Source organism: Nymphalis io, chromosome 20 (genome assembly GCF_905147045.1).
Source record: "Nymphalis io chromosome 20, ilAglIoxx1.1, whole genome shotgun sequence".
Classification (NCBI taxonomy): Eukaryota; Metazoa; Arthropoda; class Insecta; order Lepidoptera; family Nymphalidae; genus Nymphalis; species Nymphalis io.
The window spans coordinates 2,475,810-2,500,802 of record NC_065907.1 but is presented as its reverse complement, the minus strand read 5'-3'; the positions used below and the strand labels follow the sequence as shown (position 1 = coordinate 2,500,802).

Sequence of the window (24,993 nt, the reverse complement as noted above, 5' to 3'; positions counted from 1 at the left end):
AACTTCCCTGTCCATACATCAAACCCAATAATTAAACGATAGCCATGAGGCAAATGTGACTCACAGGATGGGAAAATTGTTAAGTATACTTTAATTTTCATTTAGTGACTGACTTTAATATTTTATAACGATAACTTTAACAATACCGTATTATATACATTATTTGGACAATATTATATAAAAAGGACAAAATAGTGTAAAAAGATTTTAGAATTTTTAATATATATTTGTACTATATACTACTTCAAAATCAATGTTATCCAAAAATTAATAAATATAATAATATTGCAGAATTAGACTTAACTCACCGTTTTCTTTCTATCCTTCTTAGGCACTGTTGCTTCATAAGCGTCTCGTATCCTATTGAACACCACACCGACATCACTGGCAGCCCTCTCCGGGAACGTAACCCTTTGCACACGTAACTCCCTGCACAAATCGTGTATACGTTCTAAATCGTTCACCCGATCGATCAACTCCTCCTTCATGCCATCCCCTCCGTTTTTAATCTTGACTTCGAAGTCTTTGCTCCATTTCTGCGTGCTCTCGATCAAGGTGTTCAATTCCTTCACGTCGTCCTCGGCTTTGAGGGCCGCGTTGCGTTTCGTTTCGATTTCCGACATCACTATAGACCATTTGTTTCTTAACTTGTCTTGGTAATGGGTCTGCAAATATTCCGCTAGTTGTGGATTGTCCTTGTGTTTTTTGTAGACGAGGCTGTCGCCGCGCGATATCAGTGCTGCTGCATCCGGCGCTACAGAGCCCAACTGGTTCTTTAATATCTAAAGGGAGGAAATAAGAATGTAGCTAATAATCTTATAGAACTAAATAGGATAAAAATACGATTAATAGTTTTTATAATCTTAATATTAAAATTGCTTCAATAATAATGATTAGCTCATATAGGTAAAACGTACGAAAATGTATTTTTGCGCTTAGCCTTGATCAAAGAAGAATCGACTATGTGATAAAAATCTTAAAATAAAAGTTAAGTGCGGTGACTTTAAATATTAATTTATTAAATGTAATAGTTGTTTTTATAATGTTATAACTTCTCTATACTGACCTCCAGCCTCTTGGCGGGGTCTCGCTCGCTGGCCACTCCCCCCACGGTTAGCAGCATAACGTGCATGCGTCGCGCCATCCGCTCCGCCTCACTCGAGAACTGCTCCAACTCCTCGTCACACGCATTCGGAAACCGACTTTTCAGCTCCGAGGGCGCTGGACGATCGGTCGATTCGCTCGCGTCGTCTGTCTCCGGTGAACTCTCGGTTATATCCGATATCTAAATAAAAATGATTCAATCATCATTTTAATAGAAAAGAAAACAATAGGCGCATTATTGTTCACCACCTCCCAAAGACACCGTAAAAATATTATTAACCTTACATCTTACAATATCAATATATTGTTGTAGGCCATGGAACCAAAGATGTTGTGTCCCTTGTGTCTGTACATTACACTGGCTTACTCTCAATTCGAAAACACAGCGACACACTGTATTTATATTTGGCGGTAGAAACACTAATAAGTGGGTAGTACCCAAACAACACACACAGGCTTTGTATACTATAAGCTACGTTAGGAAACCTTAATCTTTCGGGTAAAATTATGCCATGTATCTGAATAAACTCGATTGAAGGTGAATAAACTCGAAAGTCATATTCTTTAATAAATATATGATAAACTTATACATTTTCAAGTAATATACGTTATAAATAATAATATCTAATAAACACAGATTTTTTTAGTACATTTTTAATTTAACTAATACGTACTTGAGCGTAATCATCAGTCCGCTGATATTTTTCATTTGTAATTTTCTTATCTTTGGTGACGGGTATTTGTGACTTCAGACCGAACAATGGACTCGCTGAAGCCCTGGATTTCGGCGAAGGAGGAACGTCTTCTTGTTCTTCATCTTGCGCGGGCTTCGGAGACATGGCAACGACGTGAACCTGCTTCTTATTTTTATCTTCTTTAATTGGTGTCGATGTTGACAGTGGCTCTTTAACATCGAATTCTGATGCAGAGAGACGAACCTATGGATAATTAATACACAATGAGGTTCACGTATGATTTACTCCTAAAATAAATAATAAATTTACTATCAAATACATTAAAATAAATATGCATATAAAAATAACTTTATTTTAACGGTACGTCATATTATATAATATCGTTTTCGTTTTTAATTTTTATTAATAGTATACCTGTTGAGTGTCTTCAACTTCTGAATATATGGCTTCATCCACATCACTGTTAGACGATTGGCTTTTAAGTTTTTCGGGTTTGTTTCCACCATCTTCTTTCTTTAATGTTTCATCTTCACTGGCAAAGGTAACGGTCGCAGAGGGCTCAGGTAATGCTGCTTGATCTTTAGGTACCTCATCCAGTATCAAATATTCGTTAACCTCATCCCTCATTAAATGTTTCTGGGCTTCCTTTTGTCTTGCCACCAAATCGTATAATAAAGGACACTCTTTAGCTTCTACTCCTGCTGGTGTAGATGGTGGTGTACTCATCGAAACATCTTGATCCTTATCAGAAAACGGTATTAAATCTGGTACGTCCAAAGTCACCTTCATCACTTTAGATCTTTCTTCATTAAAACCACTTCTTCTTTTAAGTATGCCTAGTGTTGGCTTCATTCTTTGATCGAGTGTTTTAACTTCAACGACGAATGTCTTCGGTTCTGAACCTAAATCGACTGAATTCCGTTTGGAATCAGGTTTATCATCGTCCGATTCTTCAATGGATTCCCCTTCTGTATCGTCTAAAATCTCAACCGTTTCCACAGTTTGCGGAATAAACTCGACAACAGTTTCAACTGCATCCGATGGATATATCTCCATCGGTTCCACTGGACTAACAGTCGACTTTACGATCTCATGTTCCTTCACTTCAACGACGTGGAACGGATCCGGCTTAGACGTCTTACCCTGTAGTGCCGGCAATTTCGGCTCGATTTTATTTTTAGATATTTGCGTAAATAAGTCACTGTCTTGTAGAAGATTGAAAGTGCTACTGTCTTTGCGTGGCGTTTCAGGTGTTGACGGTAATGAACCCATTATAGAAATTGATCCTTCAATTGAGTCAGTGGACATGGTGCTTGTGATACTATCTGTCATAGGACTGCCGGCTTTCTTGTTACGTCTCTCCAACGAAGAACCTCTACTCCTATTACCGCCTTCCTTAACTTCTTTCTTTATTGGCACGGGGCTCTTCAGAGCCAAGGGTATTCTAGACTTCTTGAACTCTGGTTTCTCACTCTCAGGCGAGTTGATTGGACTCTCTAAACGTCTCTTGATAGTATCTGTCACATTCTCATATTCGACAACTGCCGCATCATTGTCATCTGTGACTTTTTCGGCCTGCAACCACAAACCGTCATAGGACTGTTACGTTAATTTTAGTTAAGGCACACGTTTGTTATTTACATATTAGTCAATTTTTAGTCCTGTTCATTAGGATAGATGATCTTATGCATGAATCCCAAAGCGTCGAATGATGAGTGAAAGCATGATCCCAGTGAGTCCTCAAAGCCTTGTGATGTAAGATGGGTATCTAGGCCGTGACGTAAGCGCTCTGTTTCCACCACACGTTTGCACCAACACCGTGTCACTTATTTACACGTGTAGTATAATTACAAATGAAAAACTTAGCATGATCGAAGAAAAAACATCACGCATCGTAGTGTATTGTACATCCCAATGTTAGGTATGAGGGCCACGCAACAAATAACGTAAGTACTTTTAGTTTATTATAAAATAAATCACAAACACAATCAGGCGGAAAACATCGCGATAAACAATGCTAAGCGTCTACGTGCTTACGTGTATAAACAGTGATCAGGACAAAGCAAATTAACTCAATAAACTTACACTTAACCAAAAAACATTATGGATAGTTTAAAATGAACTAGTGAAGTACTAGAAGTGTACATTGTAACGTGAACGTAAATTTTACAAACAGCGACAATGTATTACATGTATTTATATACAATTGTGATATATTTCCACCATAGCTAATAACGATTTAAATAAATTACTTTAAATTATAAATTTATATAAATATATAAAAGCTTAATAATTAATTGGTACTTACGGTTATTTTCTCTAATATTCTCTCCCACTGTTTCGACAACGCCTTATTATCGATTGATTCCACTTCAGCCGCCTTCAAACGTACTTCTGTTTTCAGAAGCTTCAATTTCGCCGCGGACATTGTTTCTGGACTGTCTAACTCTTGGTCTATATCATTCAAGTATCTCTGAAGACTTTCTAGCTCAGTTTCCTTCTTACCTAAGCCGTGGCGTTTCAAATTATTCCATCGTGTGTTAATATCATCGATTTGTTCACGTAGACTTGCTAGATAGACTGGGTCGGAACCTTTTGCGAATTCAACATAGTTAGCGTTGAGTTTGTCTTTGATTGCTTCCATTCGGGACATTTCTAGTTCGAGTGTCTGCTTCCCGACATTTCCTAAACCTTGGAGCCAGGAGGTCAGGGATTGCAGGTCGTTTTGTATCTCCCGCGCGGTAAGCAAAGCCGTCTCTAATTTAGTCTTCGATTCGGTTACATGTGCACCAAGTTTGTTGTACAATTCCTTTAACATGTCTATTTTTTTGGAGAACTCCTGCGGCTCTGGTACAGCTTTCTCTTCGACCATCTTCCGACCGGTTTTGATTATTGATTCAACTTCGGATTTAATTTCGCTTAGAGTCCGGTAAAATCTCTGTAAGCAAATATTTATAATAAAATCGATTTACGTCTTTATTATTTTATTATTTACGGTTGAAATTTGAAAATGTATTAATGACATAATATCTTACAAGCCACTTGTACAAGCTGACACTAAATACAAGGATCAAATAGTGTATGTCGAAGTACATCTCCATGTAAGTAAAGCGGTTACTACCGCGGTGTGCGAGGCGGACGATGGGAAGTGAATCAATCGCGTTACTCTATTGTGCCACGCCACTGATTAAAACCTCCATGTACGAAACTATCAATTTCCACGTTTTTTGGATACGGTGGAACATTTACTAGTATATTTATTTACATTAATGAAATCGATCTGTTAACGGATATTATGTTTTTTTTTTTTATAGAATAGGAAGGCGGACGAGCATATGGGCCACCTGATGGTTAGTGGTCACCAAACGCTCTTCGACATTGGCATTGTAAGAAATGTCAACCATCGCTTATATATCCAATGCGTGGCGCATTGGCTATATAAGCGATGGGAACCTTGGGAACTAAGATTTTATGTCCCTTGTGCCTGTAATTACACTGGCTTGTAATTGGTTGATTATGTACGAACATTTGTTTATTTTTTGAGACCTCTCTATTTGGTCGAGAATGCTCCTATATAAATAATATCACAGTCAAGATATAGGATTAATAAAAGACAGTTATAGTGAAACAGCCGCCAAATCACGGATTACGGAGAATATTTTGCAAAACATAAATTGATACAAATTTTATCTATAATAAACTTCAGATGTTTATGATATTATTATTAATTATTTCGCTCTCACTTACAATTTTTGTCGCGAAAAGCCCAATATATTTCGTTTCAGCCGTTTTTGTTACATACATTTAATAACATAAAGTAAATTGAACCGAAATATTTAATATAAAAAATATTCTTGTAAGTAAAATACCTACTCCATATATTCATTGGAAAATATTTGACGACACAGAATCCTTTCAACGACAGCAGCACGCGATACAGTTGCGACAAAGCGGTATACACAATAGTTTATTGAACTACAAAATCCATGATGATGATTGGATTATTGACTACGCATTATAATCGCACTAATCGGACGTTAAGAAAACTGATATTTATCTTATGTTATTTGACGAGCCGGTTGGTGTGGTTGGTTGATACTTGCCTTTAACGCCGAAGGTTGTGGGTTCGATTCCCACCCAGGATAAACATTTGTGTGCATGAAAATGTATGTTTGTCCTGTGTCCGGGTGTAATTATCTATATGAGTATGTATTTACAAAAGAAAAGTAGTATATGTAGTACATCAGTTGTCTGGTTTCCATAGTACAAACTTTGCGTAGCTTGGGATCAGATGGCCGTGTGTGAATCATATCCCAGAATATTATTATTATTATTATTATTATTATTATTATTATTATCTTTGTAACCTCTTCCAATGTAACGTTGTGACTACGGAATTTTTTAATACAAATATTTTAACGCCCAATATCCTATCGCTACATAATGGTACAGAGTTCAAGTTAAATATCAAAAACCAAAATGATAATTCCATTAATTTTAACAATGTATTGGATTTTAATTTAGTTAAAAGAAACGGCTAGTAATATTTATTAATAGTTTTTTTGGCTACCATTTTTATAAGTACATCATTCTTACTTTAACTGTTTGAGTCACTGTTTCATAGTGTAATATAATTTACCATGAAAAACATTTTTGTTACAAAAAATCAATTAATACAAAAATAAATACGCCCTTAATCCAACATCCGGATATATCCAAGCTGTTACTCAACATCAGTAAATTATATATTATGATTAAAGTTGAAAAATAAATCAAATTAATTTCCGAGTTTCGTTAACAAAACAGTGAAATAAATCTTCAACGGAATAGTATCATAATTAGCGTTCGCAACAGTTGAAAACGAAGCTGGTGTGACAAAGTTTAAGCTATTGACGCAAACGACAGTTTACGACGCCAATTATAGTTTCCAGCGTAGTCTGACTTAGGTTAGGGTTTTTGCTATATTGTTGCCATTTTCCATTCGTTTTACATTATCTGAATTTTTTAATATAGAAACGTTTCATTTAAATTCGACCATGAAATTTTACTGTAATCATAACTTAAACTTTTAAAATTTATTTGTCTAACTATATTTTTACGAAAACGATAAAATTAAAAAGTACAATAAAAAAACTTTTATTTGGCGGTAGGGCTTCGTGCAAGTCTACCTGGATAGGTAAAATATCTGATCACACATCAATCCCTACCATATATTCTACCACCAAACAGCAAAACTTTTTTTTATATAGAATAGGAAGGCGGACGAGCATATGGGCCACCTGATAGTAAGTGGTCACCAACGCCCATTGACATTGTAAGAAATGTTAACCATCGCTTACATCACCAATGCGCCACCAATCTTGGGAACTAAAACATACATACATATATATTACAGGCACAAGGGACATAAAATCTTAGTTAAGCGATGGTTGACATTTCTTACAATGCCAATGTCTAAGGGCGTTTGGTGACCACTTACCATCAAGTGGCCCATATGCTCGTCCATCTTCCTATTCTATAATAAAAAAAAAAAAAAAAATTCATGTCCCCTGTGCCTGTAATTACACTGGCTCACTCACCCTTCGAATCGAAACACAACAATACCAAGTACTGCTGTTTTGCGGTAGAATATCTGATGAGTGGGTGGTACCTACCCAGACGAGCTTGCACAAAGCTCTACCACCAGTGTACACTAAACTACATCTTAGTAATGATAAATAGAATATAGAATCAAAATAATCACCCAATTTGCGTTTATTGTATCGATTATATATAAGTTATATTTACATATGTACATATATAATGTTTATGTTTGATTAACATGTAAAGATGTCGTTATATATCCGCCTCAATTTCACTCGCACTAACCGCAACCGCTAATCGATCTACACCACAAAGCATCAACTTGAATAATTCCTGTATATGAGTAGCTTATTAACATATTGCAATTAGTTCGAGGAAATAGCTAATTGCGGTAAAATTTAATACTACATAAATATATAGAAACAATTTAGTTTAGTCAAAACAAATTCTAAATAATCGTATCCAGTGTTTACAGTTGAGTAGGTATAATGTACTCAAATTTGTTATCCCATAATTGACAGCGCATCGAAAGCAATCACAGTGAAATTGGATTACAATGCAAACAGTAGTTCGATTGGAGTTCAATTTAGAGCATTATAATTAAAGATAAAATGAAATAATTAACGAAATTGATGAAAATTTACCCAAATAGGCTTCTACGGTATTTTAATATTTACTAACTGTCCTTTTACAGATTAAATTAAATATTGAGCTACACTATCGACGATGAGGAAAGTAGTTTTTTTTCTAATGTTAAAATAGTCACTTTTTAACGAATACCACCTTAGAAATGAGGTATTACATATATAAGGTGCCCGTGCGCCTGCCGCGACGCCTGCAGCGAGTACGTACCAGGCAGGTGCGCAGCTGCGCGCGCACGGCGTCGGGGTCGGGCGCGCGCAGCGGCAGCGCGGCGGCGGCCCCGCGCTGCACCTCCCGCAGCGCGTCGCCCGCGCGCGCCAGCCGCCGCGCCAGCCGCGCCGCCTCGCCGCCCTCCGCGCCGCCCGCCTCGCCGCCCGCCTCGCCGCCCTCCGCCTCCGCGAGTGTCGGCGAGCGCTTCGGCTCGAGGAACTGCTCCTCCGCTTCGTTGAGATTCCGCTGCGAGTGAACGAGGTCGGTGTGACAAAAGATACTTTGTTTTAAAAACCATTTGGTGGTGTGCAACTCGTCACAACTTATCGTATCAAAAAGTGGTATAGTTTCTAAGGACGCGCAAAACCCACCTCCGCGAGTTGCAACTGGTCGCGCAGTCGATCGGCGGCCTCCTGCTTGCCGGCCTCTCGGTACGCCTGCACCTGCTGCTCCACCTCCTGCAGCACACCGCGCTGAGCAGTAAACTCGGCCGCCAGCTGACACGCAATATCATATTAGTAATAATGTCCTTCTATAACACAGTCTCAGGAAAAAGTTAACCCTGCAAAAAACGTCATATTGCCGTCTCGTCGAATTATGGAATTGAGAGAGTAGATAGTACATTTGTGTTCGATCACACGATTGTGCACTATCATACACAGTTGGCTAGTCTCATGATACCGGCGAGGCGACGGTGTGTCGGCCGCGCTCACCTGGTCGGCGGGCACGGGGTCGTCGAGCAGCGCCCGCTGGCGCAGCGCGAGCAGCCACTGCTGCAGGTTGTCGAGCGACACCTCGCAGCGCGCCGCCTCGCGCGCCTCCGCCTCCAGCTCGGCCGTGCGCGCCGCCGCCTGCACGCACACGCACGCGTAATGAGCTTGTTGATGTTGCACATGTACACACCACAAGTCAACTTTTGTTGACACATTGTTAGCTATCGAATTAAATATTTAAATTTAATTTAAAGTATAATCTAGTAGTCAGTACCGGGTGGAGCACTGTATCGTACCTGTTGCTGCAGCGTTTCCCACCGCTGGGAAAGCGCGTCGATCTCCGCTCGTATCCAGTTGGGCATGATGTGCGCGTCTGCGAGCTGACGGCCGACCGCCTCTATGCGACTCATACGTTCCTCGCTTCGATTGGACACGTAGTTCTCCAAATCCTTTTAGTTAAGAAATATTTTTTAGATTTAATTTATGAGTCATCTTTGCTATAGATACACTTAATTTTTACTAAGATCATCAGCTATTCTATTCTAATAAACCAGTATATAACTTTACTTACAAAGTTAAAAGCACAAGTGAGACACCGTAATTACGGGCTCTAATAAGGGAAACTGGAGACTATGTTTGTCAAAATTATTCCGAGTTTTCGAAGGTTGCATATCGCTTGAAAACGACATGTTGACTTTGTAAAGTATCGAACTTAAGACGTATATTATCGTCAAAACTCAGTGAACACTATATAACAACACATGAGACGCACGTATAGCTCGTCAGAGATATCCTCTGCGTCGGCGCGCGCGCGTCTCTCCCGCGTGAGGCGGCGCTGCAGCCCGTCCAGCCACGCCGCCTGCTGCGCCAGCCACGCGCGCAACTCGCCCGACTCGTGCCACGCCTCCGCCAGCACCCTGACGTCACACATTCGATTATATACCAATAAAAAGTACGTAACGTCTGTATATATAAGCTGGTTAAAAACTTGAAAAAAAAGTTTGAAAGTTCTTCCTCTACCCTTTTCTATTTCGTATCGTTGGATACACGCGTGGTAGAATTTAATTTGACCCGTGCAGGTTTCTGGGTGCTCCAACACCGCCGAAAACGAGGCAAATTATGAACACGATTTCGTTTACGTGAGCACGGCTCTCAATGACATGAATATAAATCTTGAAATTGTTATTAAAATTTAGGTATAGTACGCACTTGTACCGCTCGTACACGGAGTGCGTGGCGCGCGTCCAGCCCGCGTTGAGCTGCGTGAGGCGCCGCGCCAGCGCCGGCGCGCGCTCCGCCGACAGCAGCGCCTCGTTGCCTGCGGACCAATCACATCACACCTCTCTCTCTCTCTCTGACGTCGGCACGGGCAACTAGTTTTGTCTGTGCCAACGTCAGACTACGTACAGACAATATAAATTGTAAAAAAAAACAATCGAATCACTTCGAACTATTACACTATTTTAGTTGTTTGCCGCGCTACGAACTTCAAACTAGTAAGCAATAAATCTCCTACACGGAGCAAGTTTAGAAAATCAACTCAAATATTATTATACTTATTACCCGAGAACTGATTATACCATATAATATATATATGTAGATCGTCATTAATTTTCTTAAAAAGACCTTGATGTGCTAAATCAAAAACTCCACAAACATCTCACCGTCTTCATTCAGATTCCTGAAATCTGGCGTTTTCTCATCGCACTTGTCCTTCAGCGCCTGGAACCGTGTCTTCATCTGATACAGTTCGGCCGAATCCGATATGTTACACTCGTCTTCCTTCGGCATTTCATCTTCGATCTTCACAAGCCACTCCTCCATTTCGTCGATACGTCGTATCAAACCTTCCGTCTTCTCTAACGCTCGTCGTAAGCTCTCATTGAGTTTGAGAGATGACTCTGTAGCGGTTTCGTAGCGTTTACGTAGATCTTTACCGGATTTCAGTTGTTTCGATAAACTGTCATCGCAGTCTTCGAGTATTGTTTCTTTTGTAGCTTCAATGCTTTCTAGTAACGCTTTGTAGTTAGATTTTTGTTCGTCGTATTTCTGAATGAAAAAAAAAAATAACATGATTCATTTTATTATATATACTTATCAAATTCTGACTGAATATCAAAGAACACCCAAAACTACTGAACTGATAAAGCTGAAATTTGGAACATAGGTTATGTATATGCATAACATAAGGATCCGTTGAAAAGGAAATTTCAACTTAGAGGGTTACTTTGTATAAATTTTTATATAACTTTATAATTGTCCCAATGCTGGACATAGGCCTCTCTTTTCAAGTTAAATCTATGACATATAATAAAAACTTTCTTGAAATACACTTCAGTATCATCATTCATTTTGAACGTCACTTTATCAAATACTTACTCGAGAAATTACCAAATATATTTCAATAGCCAATGCTCGTACATTGTACTATCACTCATCAGATATTCTACCGCAAAACAGCAATACTTGATATTGCTAGTGAGCCAGTGTAATTACAGGCACAAGGGACATCAAATCTTAGTTCCCAAGGTTGGTGGCGCATTGGCTATAAGCGATGGTTGACATTTCTTACAATGCCAATGTCTAAGGGCGTTTGGTGACCACTTACCATCAGGTGGCCCATATGCTCGTCCACCTTGCTATTCTATAAAAAAAAAAATGTATAATATTCAAACATGTAATACAAGCCAATAAAAAAACAAATGATGGACATTAACAAGGCTTACGTTACTAGTTTCCAGTAGTTTCTCCAGCTCTGCAACATCGCCTATGGACACCACGGAGTTTCCATCCACGAATGTCTGCACACCATCCAGCCACTGATTCAACTCACTCTGCTCTCTTTCCAACTTCTCCACAAGCTCAATACCTGAAACATTATTAACTATATCATAACTTCATCAAGTGAGTTTCAAGGATTCATATAAGTTGATATGATAATCTAACTTGAATTTCAACTTTTCTATTGTTAATATCGCATTAAGTTCGATTACTGAAATTAAAAATAAAAATACATTAAACTATTTTATAATACGGTGGATCATTTTGTTTCGATAAATTTATACTTTACAATAAATATATATATATCATAATATTTATTAAATAATATGTAAAATATGTTTAAATACGCTAAAATATTTTAATAAAGACATAATATATACCTTTCTCTAACTTATTAATTTTCTGCTCGAGAATAGTTTTAGAATCTGAGAACCTCATGACTAGATTCTCGACGCTACTCCTCAGATTTAATTCCTGAACGCTTCCTTTCTCGTACTTCTCGCGTTTCTCCTTCACAACCGCGTCGTACGAGGTCTGCAGGTCGTCGAACTGCCGGCGCATCAGCTTCAACTCCTCGAGCTTCCTCCCCATGTCCTCCTTGGACGATATTATCGCGTGTTCACTGATAATCTGCGATTCCATATCCTGTATTTTCCTTTGCACGACCTTGTATTCTTCGTCACTCTGGAGTGTTGGAACTCTCTTATTGAGAGCAATCTTGATTTCTACTTCTCTCTTACTTAAATATAGAAGTAACTCTTCGAATGATTCGTTTATTCGTTTCGTGTCTCTCTCGATTTCGTCCTTGTGCGATTTTGATATCGACTTCGTGAGTAATATAATCGATTGCGCGTTCAATTCTTTCAATTTCATTTCGAGCTGTTTAACCGCGCGTATTTTGTTTCGTAAGTGTATTAGCTGATTGTTCGTCGCTGGTTCCTTAAGCATTTTGTCTTTCCACGTGTGGACGTCGTCAATTTCTCTCTGTAAGGCTTCTACGTTCTTGTAGAAGTTCTCTTTATCTTCCAAGAGGTTCATCATGTTTCGTATTTCAAGAAGCGTCTTCTGTATCGCCTCCCATCGTTTCTTTAGTTCTTCGATGCTGTCCGCGTGTAATTTGGCTTCCTCTGAAAATCAAATTGTATTGGATATTATTAAGTTTCACATACTTATAATGAAAAAAAGTATGTCTGATCTATACTAACCTCGAAGCGACACATCAGCAGCAAGTCTGCGTTGTATTTCCTCCACATTAGCGAAATCAGCGCGCTGCTCCTCGCTTTCGCGTTGCACTCGCTGGAGTAAAGCCCTGGCAGTCTCGCGGGACGATTCGCTGGAGCACTCGCTTAGTGACCGCAAACACTATAACAAACATTTAATATAAAATATAATAATCTATTACAATTAGCGACCTTTCTTCATATAATAACTTCATCATTTTATACAAAATTAAATCATATTAAAAACCTATCGATATATCATTATTTAGGGATCGAACTTACTTCGCTCAGCGCCTTTTCCGTCGTCTCTGCCCAGTTGTCGAACACTTTGTAACCAATCTGAAAATCTGAACTGGACTTGTCACTAAGACGCGGCTTCTTCGTCCGATGGTCAAGATCTAATGTCGTGGTAACGGTGCTGGTCGTGGTGATAGTACTTGTACCTCCGGCGCTTTCCTCCGTCATCGTAATATCGAACTCGAAACCTAATTCCTTGATCTGAAAAATTATTTAAGTTGATATTTCTTGGTCTAAACGAGTTATGATCTAGGAAGCTATATACAAGCTACTAACAAAGGATATGTTTAAATGTTAATAAAATACAGATTGTCTTTATCTATTATTATATATCATATCTATATTCAAATAGTATTTAAACACCAATTTATAATGCATGCTATTATTTCAAAATTTATCTCGAACCTTTCTTAGTTTAAATCATTGAATAATATTAGTTACGTACTGTTAATTCTAGTCAATTAAACAACCTTTATCAGACAAAAAAACACTATAAAGTTTATATTTTTTATAAGTAAAATAAAGTTTATTCACCCGGTCCGCCTGTACACGCAATATGAGCTCCAACGCCTCAAGTCTATCATGTAACTCATCAGCACTGTCCGCAAGCTCTTCTGCGCCCTCTATCCCTTGTAGCTGCTGCAGTAACTCCGTTAAACCGTGTCGCTGAGCTATAAGAGATGCGCTACAGCGCTGTAGGGCTGATATTCGCTCTAGCACTTCACCGATCTCGCTTGCTGGGTACGCTTCCATCTAAAAATTTAATGTATTAGTAAACAGTTAACTAAATGTTAAGTGTGTTTAGTTTAGTGGGTGTACCTGTTTGAGGTCTGTCTCTAGTTGATGGATGTCAGTACGCAGCTGTGCTTCCTGCTGTTCCATAGCGTTGCAGCGCTGCAAGCGCTCGAGTCGCGCGAGGGTCCATTGGCACGCGTGCGACCAGCGCTCACCCAACGCTCTAAGCTGATCTTCTATCTCCGACACGCCTATTTCATACAGATAATAAATAGCATTAAATTTACAACAGCTTATCTATCTTTAACCTTTATTATAGTATTGCAATAGTGACAATAATCAATATACAAGAAAATCGCATTGCATAATTGGTCACACAATGCTGTTAAGTATTTTTTCTTACCCTCCTCACATATCTAATATATTAAGGCTGATAATTCAATTAAATTGATGTCATTGTTTCACTTTGGTTATTACGAGGGATGCACACCACGTTTTGGCAAGGCAACCTATTAGGTTACAAAATATAAATACATAACGTTTAGGATTTTGTTTTATTTTATTAGATGTCAGACATGGCCTCCGGGCTCGTACAGGTAACATCATTAGTAAGAAAATAATAGAGAGCAAGAGCAGAGCACTTACTGGCGTCGTGCGCGTCGTCGTCGTCCACCACGAGCACGCAGTCGGCGAGCGCGTCGACGAGCGGCTGCTGGCGGCGCAGGTCTGCGTGCAGCGCGCGCGTGCTCTCCAGCGCTGCTCTCGGCTGCTCGTGAGCAGCTTCCATGCGCGACATGCGGTCCTCCGTCGCCGTCAGCCATTGTCTGTAACAGAGTAGAGTTGGACATCGAGTTGAATATTATATCACATTAAAAGCATATTTTTTAAGGTATAAGATACCCGTTTGTCAGTGCACGAATTCAACGTATGAAACAATAGTTTATACGCTCGCGTTGTAAAAAAAAAACATTTACGGCTAGGTTTATAATTGTACCTAACGCTTCATGTACATATCGTATTCAAAAATTATTTCTAATCGATGATATTTTAACTCGTATATTGGAACCCTGATAGTTAAATTACACCAGGTTTTTTTTTTATAGAAAAGGAAGGCGGACGAGCATATGGGCCGCCTGATAGTAAGTGGTCACCAAACGCCCTTAGACATTGGCATTGTAAGAAATATCAACCATCGCTTACAAAGCCAATGCGCCACCAAGGTTGGGAACTAAGATTTTATGTCCCTTGTGCTTGTAATTACACTGGCTCACTCACGCTTCAAGCCGGAACACAACAATATCAAGTATTGTTGTTTTTCGGTACAATATCTGATGAGTGGGTAGTACCTACTCAGACGAGCTTGCAGAAAGCCCTACCACCAGTAAATACCTAATACCTGTCTGGTGTGACTAACTGATAAATGATTTATTGAGCGTTACCGAAAAGCGTTGAGCTGCCGATGTTGCGCGCGCATGAGAGCGCGATGCACGCGTGCCTGTTTGTCCATGGCTCCCAGCCGCAGCTGCTCCCAGCGCTGGTTCAGCAGGCGCATCTGGAGACGGACCTGGCCAATATCGACTCGTGAGAAGTTTTTTAATAATTGATAGTTAAAATGCGAATCATATCATATTACACATTCACCAATTATTTGGTATTTAGTATCTACCACTTATAAAAGCATATACGTAATATATACATGAGTAGTTTATAAATATATAATAAGTTAACTATATCACTTGTACATTCTTTTTTTAAAGAATATTTTAAACTACTATCGCTCATAGATACTGACTTTCAATGAAATATAACACCCTGCCTCGTTGGTCTAGTGGCTAGATATAAGCCCACAGATCTCGAGGTCCTGTCCCATAGAATTGAATGAAATGAGAGTGCACGTGTGTTTGCGCACACACTTGTGCACTATAACATGTCCGCGGGGCGCCGAGCGTACCTCGTTGGCCTCGTCCCTGGACAGCGCCTGGTCGCGCACGAGGCGCGCGCCCTCGTCCAGCACGGCGCCCACGCGGCACTGCTGCTCCGACAGCTCCAGCAGGAATTTCTGAAACCGTTCCACCAAATCGTACAACTAGTCTTAATAAGGCCACATGCAGGCTGACTACTTCCGAAAACATAGACAATTGTTTTTAAACAAAACTACACAAATGACAATTTTGACGAGTGACTTCGACACCTTCCAATTCGTTTGCCTTTCACTCATCAACTCTAATGTAGAAATCGTTTAGACATTTATCGAATGCTTACAATCATATGTCAGACATAGATGGGAAGAGGACACACATACATACAAAGCATTTATTTGATTAGCTACGCGTACATTAATAAAACGTGTGAGCAAAACACTCCATATGACACGATTTGTTGCTAAGTGACTCTAGAGTCACTCTCGAAGCTCGTATATAAATTTATTCTATAAACATTTTTAAAGCAGATTCTTATCGATCCGAATTATAGCGATTAATAATCGACCACCGACATTTTCTATAGCTGCCTATGTGACATACCTCATGAGAATGGAAATGTTCTTTAAGTGCTGCTAGGTAAGCACCAGGCTGGTCTGCTTCGCTCTCCTCCGGTAGTGGTGACGCGTGCAAACGTTCTTCACCGTCGAGTAGGGCTGCGAGTGCGTCCTCTAATGCAGCACCGTAAGCACCAAGCTCCACCGAGCACGTGGTAGCCACGGATACCGGACGAGACACCGCTGCGCTTCCTCCACCAAGTACCTGGAATTTATAACACACTTAAAGTTAACAAAACTTACTTCTTAATTAAAATAAAACAAATAATTTGCACACCTAAGTAGAAAAAAATAAATCCTTAATATATGAACTAACTAAGCATTCTTGTGTAATGTTTGATACAACATTTGTTAACAAAATAAAGACAAACAATTGACGTTGAATTGGCGCGATATGGATATGGTCGAATAAGCTGTAGAATGGCAATACTTGGCTGCAGTTTTATAAACTGGCTAGTGGCCGTTGAGGATGTACCTTAGTTAAATTTATTTCCGTAACCGTAACAGCCTGTGAATGTCCCACTGCTGGGCCAAAGGCCTCCTCTCCTCTTATTGAGGAGAAGGTTTGGAGCTTATTCCACCACGCTGGTCCAATGCGGGTTGGTGGAATACACATGTGGCAGAATTTCAGTGAAATTAGACACATGCAGGTTTCCTAATGCCGTGGAGTACCGGCTTAGAATAGTACTCCCCCAATCTCATCCCGTGGGTGTCGTAAGAGGCGACTGAGGGACGGGGAAAAGGGGGGATGGGCAGCAGCGTCCCTCCCATAAACATCTTACCCCCCCTACTGCGCTCGCCAACACGCCTGCCCAGCGCGGCGAGTATGGGCAAACCCCTCCATTAATGGCAGATGCGCCCAAAAAAAAGGCCCCCAGTTACCGGCAAGCCCGCTAGGCCCGACCAAGGTAGCGGTCGCGGTATCGGCAGGGCAGGGGGTGCTAAGAATCACCGGTTCACGGCAGGCTACCGTATAAAACGACTGAAAATGGCAACGTATAATGGACGCTCGATGAGGCTGGACCATCACCTCGCCGAATTAGAAGTAGAGTTAAGTCATATAAACTGGCATATACTGGGGTTATCTGAAGTCCGAAGACAGGGGGAGGACACGATAACTCTAGAGTCCGGTAACTTACTCTACTTCCGCGGAGGTGATAACCTCTCCCAGGGTGGTGTCGGTTTTCTAGTCAAAAAGGATCTCATTAGCAGCATTGTGGAAATCAGTAGTGTGTCGAACCGGGTAGCGTACCTTGTCCTAAAACTTTCCGACAGGTACTCCCTGAAGGTCGTACAGGTATATGCGCCAACTTCGACATACTCTGATGATGTGGTCGAAGCGATGTACGAGGACATCGCAAAGGCCCTCAACGACACCTCGAAGGCCCACTACAATGTTGTTATGGGAGACTTTAATGCTAAAGTGGGAGTACAAGATAGCGGTGAATCGAAAGTCGGACCTTACGGCTTGGGCTGCAGAAATCACAGGGGGCAAATGCTGGTAAACTTTCTCGAAGCTCAGGGGCTTTTTTTGATGAATTCTTTCTTTCAAAAGAAGCCTCAGAGGAGGTGGACCTGGCGAAGCCCCGATAACGTGACAAGGAACGAGATAGACTTTATCATTTCGAATAAAAGGCACATATTTAGAGATGTTTCAGTGATCAACAGGTTTAATACCGGAAGTGATCACCGCTTGGTTCGAGGCACTCTAAATATCAACTTAAAAGCCGAAAGATCGAGAATGATGAGGTCTACTCTCCGACCTACCATGCTCCAAGCTGCTCAAGGCTCCGAAAAGTTCCAAATGGAACTTCAAAATCAATTCACCGCGTTGGAAACCATAAGCAGCATTGATGAGAGAACCGACACGCTGGTCAAAATACTGCAAAACACATCCCGCAAGTGTTTTCCGCCACAGAGAAGAGACAACGCACCAAAACTCTCTGCTGAGACACTCGAGCTCATGAGAAAACGACGAGAACTACCATCGTTTTTGTCAGATAAGGCCTTAAACCGAACAATAAAAACGCTGACGCGACGCGATCTCCGACGCTCCAATACCCGTGCCATCAAGGCTGCGATTGAGCAAAATCGGGGATCGAAAGTGTTCGCTCGCAAGTTTGGGAGGCCGCGTCTGACAAAACTTAAAACTGAAAATGGTGGGGTCGTTACCTCTAGGCCTGAGATTATCGGAGAAGTAGAGAGGTTTTATGGGCAGTTGTTCTCTTCAAGATCGGATAAACCCGTGGGAATCAGTATTGATGACCAGCGCGCCCCTCTTATGCGCCATTACTCCGAGGAGCTCCCGGTCGTTGACCAAGGAGAGATTAGGGCGGCTCTAGAACAGCTTAAAAACAACAAAGCTCCGGGAGATGACGGAATCACAACAGAGTTGCTTAAGGCAGGCGGGACTCCGGTCCTGAAAGAGCTAGCAAGCCTCTTTAATTCCGTCATCCAACATGGCAAGACCCCGGAAACGTGGAGCGGGAGTGAGGTGGTACTGTTTTTCAAGAAAGGTGATAAAACCCTCTTGAAAAACTACAGACCAATCTCCCTCCTGAGTCACGTGTATAAGCTGTTCTCAAGAGTCGTCACGAACCGTCTCGCCAGACGACTTGACGAGTTCCAGCCCCCAGAGCAAGCCGGCTTTCGATCAGGCTACAGCACCGTGGACCACATCCATACTGTTCGGCAGATTGTGCAGAAGACCGAAGAGTACAATCAGCCGCTGTGTATGGCATTTGTGGACTACGAGAAAGCCTTCGACTCCATCGAAACCTGGGCAGTGCTCGACTCATTGCAGAGATGTCATATCGATTGGAGATATATCGAGGTACTGAGATGTCTGTACAACGCCGCTACAATGACTGTCCACATCCAGGACTGTAAGACGAAGGCGATCCAACTGCGCAGAGGGGTGAGACAGGGGGATGTAATATCCCCGAAACTGTTCACCAACGCGTTGGAAGACGTTTTCAAAACGCTGGATTGGACTAGGTATGGAGTCAATGTAAACGGCGAGTACATCTCACACCTTCGATTTGCCGACGATATCGTCATCATAGCAGAGTCGCTGGAACAACTCACCGAAATGCTGCGTAGCCTAGGCGAGTCTTCCCGGCGTGTCGGTCTCGGTATGAACTTGGACAAGACCAAGGTCATGTTCAATAGGCATGTCGTGCCGGGACCGATATATGTCGAGGGGAAACCTCTCGAAGTTGTTAGTGAATATACCTACCTAGGACAGGTAATACAAGTCGGTAGGAACAACTTCGAGAAGGAAGCCGATCGAAGAATTCGCTTGGGATGGGCAGCATTTGGCAACCTTCGTCAAGTCCTCAAGTCGTCTATACCGCAATGTTTGAAGACGAAAGTCTTCAACCAATGCGTCTTACCTGCCATGACATACGGTGCCGAAACGTGGACACTAACTGCGGGACTAGTCCACAAATTCAAAGTCGCTCAGCGTGCTATGGAGCGAGCTATGCTCGGAGTATCTTTGAAGGATAAGATCAGAAATGAGATTATCCGGAAAAGAACCGGAGTCACCGACATAGCTTGCAAAATTAGCAGGCTGAAGTGGCAGTGGGCTGGTCACGTATGTCGTAGGACCGATGGCCGTTGGAGCAGACGAGTCCTAGAGTGGAGACCGCGAATCGGCAAGCGCAGCGTAGGGCGCCCTCCAGCCAGGTGGACCGACGACCTTAAGAAGGTGGCGGGCACCAACTGGATGCGGAAGGCGGAGGACAGGGAGCTTTGGCGCACCTTGGGAGAGGCCTATGTTCAGCAGTGGACAACGATTGGCTGTTGATTGAGGTTTCCTAACGATGTTTTCCTTCACCGCCAAGCACGATATGAATTATAATCACAAATTAAGCACATGAAAATTCAGTGGTGCTTGCCCGGGTTTGAACCCACGATCATCGGTTAAGATTCACACGTTCTTACCACGGGGCCATCTCGGCTCAAATTTATTTATTTATTTATATATATATATATATATATATATATATATATATGTATATATGCTCGGCTCAGCAGTTGCCTGCATGTCTGTGTCCCTTCCTAATTCTATGTATATATATCAACCTCAGGACTAACATCGGTAGGACTAGCTGGCTCGTCCATATCAGCAGACTGTCCCACGCCGTGCTCCGTGCCTTCCACATGCTCAGCGGGTTCCATGTCATCGTTCGAGTGAGGTAGAGATTGGAATAAGCACATCACATACATCATTATTGATTTCTTGTCAGGATTTGGTGTGTTTACATCTGAAAGATAACAGATATTTGTTTGATTAAAATTATTTCAACATCTATAATTTCTAAAATTATCTACAGCCAAAACCATCAATTATAAAACATCTGAAGCAGCTTTATGATATAAACAATTAACAATCATATCTTATATTTATTTTTATAATAAGTCTGGATGATAAGCCACATACATAACCAAGATTTTTTTTAGTCTGAACCAAGACCTGCCATGGGGTCTTGATGATCATGTTACATATTGAGGAGATTGTATTAAGCGCTCAGTGGCATGATCGAGGCACGTGTTTTTTTACTTTTTTTTTTATAAAATAGGAAGGCAGGCAAGCATATCGGCCACCTGATGGTAATTGGTCACTGACGCCCATAGACATTGGCATTGTAAGAAATGTTAACCATCCCCTACATCGGTAATGCGCCACCAACCTTGGGAACTAAGATGTTATGTCCCTTGTGTCTGTAATTACACTGGCTCACTCACCCTTCAAACCGGAACACAACAATATCAAGTACTGCTGTTTTGTATAGTGTAGAATATCTGATGAATGGGTGGTACCTACCCAGACGAGCTTGCACAAAGCCCTACCATAAATGTAACAAAAAATACAATACAAAAAATATCTCCAATTCACAAAATGCGAGTTAAGTACAGGACGACGCCATTACTAACGCCATTAATTTTGTATCATATTGACTTACCTTCAGGATCTAATAGCTGGTCAATTGAGAGGTGACGTTGGGCAAGCGCAAACGCGTGTTCCAGTCTCTGAGCTGGTGTCATGTTGAGTAAGCTGGAGTAGTCAAACAGCTGCGGTCTCCAGCGATGAAGCAAAGCGTTGAATGCAAGTCCATCTGACCATGATGATGTGAAGTTCTCAACTTTAACGCCCATATAATTCTATTAAAAAAAATCTACATTAATAATCTTGTATTATATTTTATGATAAAGTTCGGTGTATGGATGATAAATTAGGTTATTTATAACAAACTTGAGCAGTAAATATTGCAACTGCGTTCAAAGATATGATTGAATTTTGCATAGGAAAAAGTTCAACTGTATGCATTACAATTTATTTCTATAGAATGATAAATTAAACATAAGAGTATGCCTGAAAGATAAATAGAAACCAAAAGGAAAGAATATCTAGGTATAAACATTTAATATGGAAAAACGGATATCTATAAGAAGACTTTTTTGTTAGTACATGTCATTCAAATAAGGCTATAACGCTTGAAAAACCACTGGACTACTTAAGGGATACATCTAACTGAGGGTATAAAGGGAGAAAAAATGGGATAAGGGTAACAAAGTGATCGTAATGACTGATTATTATATATCATAAATAATTTAATAATAACAGTGTTATAATTTACTTGTGTATGAGTCCGGCACCAGGCTAACAATGTCTTCTCAAGATTCGTCTGCTGCAATTCCGACATCAACTCTTTCAAGTGATAATGAACTTGCCAGTGCAAAATAATACTCCACACCAATCCTGTAATTATAATAAAATAATGTTATTAAAATGTTGCCATGTCAAATTATTCAGTTGCATAGTTTTAAATAGTTTTCACTTGACACAGAATATGTGCATATTAAAAACAATGTCCTGACTTCAAACTATCTATTAATACACAGTTATAAATATAAAATAGACTTATAGAGAATATTGGACATGTAGTAACTATTTACATATAAAAACAAATATATTATATTTAAAAAGAATTGAAGCGAGTTCAAGGATGATATTGGATTTAAATAGTAATTAAATTTGAAATCATTTATAAAACTTACAATATAAAAAAACTTGTAGTCGACTTCAGATAAAATTTTAATCAGGTAGAGTTAATAATAATATCCTGAGACATTCACACACTGCCCATCTAATCCCAAACTAAGCAGAGCTCATACTATGGAAACCAGACAACTGATATACTACATATACTACTTTTCTTTTGTAAATACATACTTATATAGATAATTACGCTCAGACTCAGGGCAAACAGACATGTTCATGCACACAAATGTCTGTCCTGGGTGGGAATCGAACCCACAACCTTCGGCGTGAAAGGCAAGTATCTACCAACCACGCCACCGGCCCGTCAATTGTAACTTGACTTAACATTAGAAATAATACAAATAATAAACTCAAGTGACATCCATCCCATTCGCAAATATTGGTTTGGTTTTTTAATAGTGGGATATAAAATATTGAGAATATTCTAGTTTTTTTTTTACCTAGTATCAGTTTAGGGTTGCCATCCACGATATCTCCGCTACTGATGTTGACGAGACGGACGCCGGCAGTCGCGAGCGCGCGTAAAGCTGCATTTACATTATTGAGGTGGTGAACACGCATGCGTCCTCGTTCACGTTTCTGAATCGAAAAATAAATCGTACAATAATGGCATTTGATTCATAATATGAAAAAAAGAAAGATTTTAAATTATTAATTAACATTCGCTTGCCCCTATCCATTTTATTTGGCCGCGTGAATATAGATATGGAAGAATTTAAAAAAAAAATATTTCGAAGACAATTTAATAGGCTGTGTATCGAACAGAGTAACTGCATCAATATTCATCTTATTTTTGCTTCACATCATCACACAATCTGCTCTTAAATTATACGTACGCTTTTGGGCAAGGCTGCCATTAACAAACTGCACTACAGTTACCTTTTTTTTATTATTTATTTCTAAACCTTATATCCTTATCAGCTATATTAATTTAGCCCTCCCATTTGTCACCCCAATATATTTTTAATTACGTTACTGAATATTAAAAAATTACTTACAAACTGTTGCGCGGTGAGAATCTCGAGGAGTGCCAGCAGAACTTCTCCATCTCGTAGATCTTGAAACAGATCTTCTACGAGCGGCTTGCCGTGCTAAAAAAATAGAAAATAAATATATATAATAAAAGCAAATAATAAAAAACAAAAATTTTCTAAAAAAAATGTAATTACATTTATAATCATACAACATATTTCATTTCTAAGTGAATTTTACATACAGGTATGCGGCAGTTGACTTTTCTTTATAGTAAATTAGCTACCCAGGCTTCGCCCGAGAATAATAAGATTGTACATAAAACGTTTATATTGTAATATATAACATTTCTATTAAACATTGGCTTCTTCAACAATCATCTTCGTATTTCAGTCAATTTTCACAAAACCGTAATAAATTATACACGTAACTTCCTCGTGAATCAATCCGTCCATTGGTGAAAACCGTATGAAAATCCACTAGGTAGTTTTTGAGTTTATCGCGTTCAAACAGACAGACAGACGCGACGGGGGGATTTTGTTTTATAATACGTACTGATTTAATAACGATTCAAATTATGAAGTCTGTTGGAATAAAGTATATTATAATTGTTCATTAATTTCAATGTGAATGGATAATAATAATTTCCTCCAGACCGATTTCAGCCACGGCGGTCAATCTCAAGAGAGATTGCCAACTGCGCAGGAGATATTATAGTGCACAAGTTTGTGCGCAAGCACAGATGCACACTCTATTCCTAACTCTCATAATCCGATGGGACGGCAATCCGACACGACCGGTAAGAGTTCAGGCGCAGGACTAACGGCTTTACGTGCTTTCCGAAGCACGGGAGTGTACACACTTCCAACTTCCAGGCTGCTACTGAGAATTTTCTGACTGAAAAACCCAATAACTTTTTATTGGCCCGACCTGGGCATTGAACCTAGGACCTCCGGGTTTGCGGCCTTACATCTAGCCACCAGACCAACGAGGCAGATGTGCGAATGGATATAACATGTGAATGGTTGCGAAATAATTTCTTCAACCGGACTTAGCCAGCCAATTACACATGTTGCAAATATATGATGCTATTAAGGACCATGATTCCTACGCATTTTCTCATATATGCCTTTTATTAAAACTTTTATATTACCATAACCAAACACACGTAGGTTAAACACATAACACGTAGGTTAAACACGAGTTAGGTTTGGAATTACTATTTGTATTTCGATATAAAATTGAGTATGGATAGGATATATACATTATTTGTCATGTAAGTGTAATGTATAAGTCATATACTTTATGTCGTCTTTAAATATAATGTCCCATCATCACGCGGGACAGTAAAACGAAGCTTTACGATATATCTCATTCGAACAAATATGAAATAAAGCTAATTTGCTACACATAAACTAATAACCTAACCCTCCTT

The 24,993-nt window shown here is 40.1% G+C and overlaps 1 protein-coding gene across 2 annotated transcripts in view; it reads right to left on the bottom strand.

Annotated features, from left to right (window-relative positions):
- Window positions 1–24,993, bottom strand: part of LOC126776464 (dystrophin, isoforms A/C/F/G/H) — a 568,446-nt gene that overhangs the window by 522,356 nt on the left and 21,097 nt on the right. For both annotated transcript variants that reach the window (XM_050498980.1, XM_050498981.1), the window contains exons 3-29: window positions 23,585–23,677; window positions 23,027–23,165; window positions 22,162–22,283; window positions 21,487–21,685; window positions 20,618–20,787; window positions 16,503–16,721; window positions 15,932–16,039; window positions 15,420–15,544; window positions 14,626–14,804; window positions 14,065–14,231; window positions 13,780–13,998; window positions 13,231–13,446; window positions 12,934–13,090; window positions 12,109–12,855; window positions 11,674–11,816; window positions 10,612–10,996; window positions 10,157–10,265; window positions 9,720–9,864; window positions 9,244–9,396; window positions 8,948–9,085; window positions 8,606–8,731; window positions 8,235–8,480; window positions 4,108–4,737; window positions 2,214–3,374; window positions 1,779–2,042; window positions 1,067–1,285; window positions 309–782 (exon numbers count right to left, since the gene is read on the bottom strand). In XM_050498980.1, coding sequence (XP_050354937.1) covers window positions 309–782; window positions 1,067–1,285; window positions 1,779–2,042; window positions 2,214–3,374; window positions 4,108–4,737; window positions 8,235–8,480; window positions 8,606–8,731; window positions 8,948–9,085; window positions 9,244–9,396; window positions 9,720–9,864; window positions 10,157–10,265; window positions 10,612–10,996; window positions 11,674–11,816; window positions 12,109–12,855; window positions 12,934–13,090; window positions 13,231–13,446; window positions 13,780–13,998; window positions 14,065–14,231; window positions 14,626–14,804; window positions 15,420–15,544; window positions 15,932–16,039; window positions 16,503–16,721; window positions 20,618–20,787; window positions 21,487–21,685; window positions 22,162–22,283; window positions 23,027–23,165; window positions 23,585–23,677 — 7,053 coding nt within the window. The remainder of the gene's footprint in view (window positions 1–308; window positions 783–1,066; window positions 1,286–1,778; window positions 2,043–2,213; window positions 3,375–4,107; window positions 4,738–8,234; window positions 8,481–8,605; window positions 8,732–8,947; window positions 9,086–9,243; window positions 9,397–9,719; window positions 9,865–10,156; window positions 10,266–10,611; window positions 10,997–11,673; window positions 11,817–12,108; window positions 12,856–12,933; window positions 13,091–13,230; window positions 13,447–13,779; window positions 13,999–14,064; window positions 14,232–14,625; window positions 14,805–15,419; window positions 15,545–15,931; window positions 16,040–16,502; window positions 16,722–20,617; window positions 20,788–21,486; window positions 21,686–22,161; window positions 22,284–23,026; window positions 23,166–23,584; window positions 23,678–24,993) is intronic.